Source organism: Dendroctonus ponderosae, unplaced genomic scaffold, assembly GCF_020466585.1.
Source record: "Dendroctonus ponderosae isolate FM_Combo_2020 unplaced genomic scaffold, Dpon_F_20191213v2 Dpon_F_20191213_10, whole genome shotgun sequence".
Classification (NCBI taxonomy): Eukaryota; Metazoa; Arthropoda; class Insecta; order Coleoptera; family Curculionidae; genus Dendroctonus; species Dendroctonus ponderosae.
This window is the reverse complement of record NW_026017111.1, coordinates 1028491-1030703: the sequence shown is the minus strand read 5'-3', so window position 1 is coordinate 1030703 and position 2213 is coordinate 1028491. Positions and strand designations below refer to the sequence as shown.

The 2213-nt window shown below is 37.3% G+C and overlaps 2 protein-coding genes across 2 annotated transcripts in view; both read left to right on the top strand.

Annotated features, from left to right (window-relative positions):
• The window catches only part of LOC109542015 (prolow-density lipoprotein receptor-related protein 1), a 4187-nt gene extending 4048 nt beyond the window's left edge, over positions 1–139 (top strand). Inside the window, exon 11 of the mRNA XM_048662161.1 lies at positions 130–139. Within this exon, the coding sequence (XP_048518118.1) occupies positions 130–139 (10 nt within the window). The remainder of the gene's footprint in view (positions 1–129) is intronic.
• LOC109542020 (prolow-density lipoprotein receptor-related protein 1) overlaps positions 99–2213 on the top strand; it is a 67851-nt gene continuing 65736 nt past the window's right edge. The window contains exons 1-4 of the mRNA XM_048662001.1: positions 99–379; positions 439–782; positions 841–977; positions 1042–1138. Of these exons, the coding sequence (XP_048517958.1) occupies positions 186–379; positions 439–782; positions 841–977; positions 1042–1138 (772 nt within the window). The 5' untranslated portion in view covers positions 99–185. The remainder of the gene's footprint in view (positions 380–438; positions 783–840; positions 978–1041; positions 1139–2213) is intronic.

Here is a 2213-nt window from a genome sequence, read left to right as displayed (position 1 = left end):
CACTATTTATCAATCTGTAATAAAAGACGTGAGGAAATTCTGTCTTTTTTAAAGGCAAAAATTTTTGAGGCGAAATACCCAAAAAGAAGTTTGTAAAGAATGATTCGTCGCGCCGTTTTTATGCTTCAGGAGCGATTAACCCAGATTATTTCCTAGCAATCTCCAACTTAAACGGCGAATATGTGATGATGTTGCTGGAAAACGAACAAATTCTCTCTGTGGCCGTGCAACCGTCCGCAGGGAAGATATTCTGGATTGGCAGGGAAAATGGATCAGCGCATCTGGAAAGCAGCGGAATGGACGGCTCATCGCGAAAAATCCTCGTTCCAGATGTGGGCGACGAAGCCAAAAGTCTAGTGGTGGACTTGGAAGCCAATCGGTAACTTTTCCCTCAGTGACTTCATTTAGAGCCGAATAAACTTCGGGTGTTTGTTGCAGACTTTATTGGGTCAGCGACTCGAAAATCATCTACTCCAAACTGGACGGAACAAATGTAGTAAAACTGAACCTTCCTGCGAATGCCACAGTGACTACAATTGCCGTATATAAGAAGAGCATTTATTACGCTGATGATGTGGATCACTCGATTTATGTGGCCGATAAAACAACGGGAAGCAGCTCGGCTAAGGCTCTAAGAAATAACACCAGCGGCGTTTTGGCTTTGCGAATCTACGACCCTGCAGACCAAATAGGCTCACACGTTTGCCAGCAGCTGAACGGAGGTTGCGAGCACCTTTGCCTGCCCAGATCAGAACTTTCCTATGTATGCCGATGCGCTTTAGGTAGAAAATTGCCAATTTCCCAGCAGTTTGACGATTCTAAAACAATCATGAATTGCAGGCTATCAGCAGGACCCATTGAACGACCACAAGTGCATTGGAATCGACGATTTTATATTTTTCTCGCTCGGCTGGGAGTTGCAGGGGCGCCCTTTAAACGGGTCAAATGCCACGAGGGTTTTGGGCCCGATTTCAAGGGTCAGCATTAATGGCGTTAAAGCTTCTTTGAACAGTTTAATTGAACATTAAATTGGGTTTTTAGGTGTCCAGTGCGGCGCCCATTGACTTCATTGCCAGCAAAGATTTGCTGTTTTGGGCCGATACTGAACATGGGCAAGTCACCAAGATGAAAAGAGACGGTATGTTGAGGACTCGAGGAAATTTTGTATTTTTGCCGTAAAATGCAGGGTGATTCAAAATTGGCGTCATCCTTTTAATGGTAGATGGGGGCCCACTTAGAGAGTACGAGAAAATATTCAAACATTTTTTTCCGAAAATTTCAAGCGGATATTAACAGTTGAAAATCGAATTTTAACTTTGTTATTAAGCATTATTTTGAAGAGGTCTAACATTGGATTGTTAGTCTATTGGAATACTTATATTCGTACAATATTGGCTATATGCAACATACTGGATGGCTCAATATTGTTAATAATTATTGCGCCAATATTGAAATGTGACTATATATATATATATTTCTTTTTAATTAAAATCGGATAATAAGAACATGTTATGAGTTTTTAAAACTTATATTCACGTGTATATAAGTTTTTAAAACTCGTAACAAGTTCTTATTATCCGATTTTAATTAAAAATAAATATATACATTCACATTTTCCGACTAACATTTTCACTTCAAATTTAAATGAATATTAAGATATTGTATGACTGCAAAAGAGATTTTAACTTAACATTCAACCCTAACAATGACATATTATTATCAATTATTTTTTTGTGAGGAATCGGAATATTAAATAAATAACAAACATTTTCTATCACGCGCACATCTTATTTTTATATCGGTTCCTAGAAATAAAATAAACTCAGATTTTACTAAAATTGCAAAACAAATAATGGCTATTTGTCTACTTGTATGAAACCATTATTAAACGAAAAAAAACTCACCGGCCTGGACTCTTCCACCCTCTCTATCTCCAGCACTAGCCAGGGAAAATCCGAAAACTCGAATAAAGCTCAGAGTTTTATATACGTACGGCTTGTATGGATTATAAGCAACTGTACAACAAATACATGCCATCATGAATTTACATGAGGGCATGTAAATAATTGTGAACTTATTATATAAAAAAGAGTAGGCAAAAAGATACCCATCACTATATTTATGTAATAATAATATGTACTTACATGTTGAGTTACAGATTATTGCACAAAATCAGGCACAAAACACCGAAGTATGTAACTATTTACTATTTA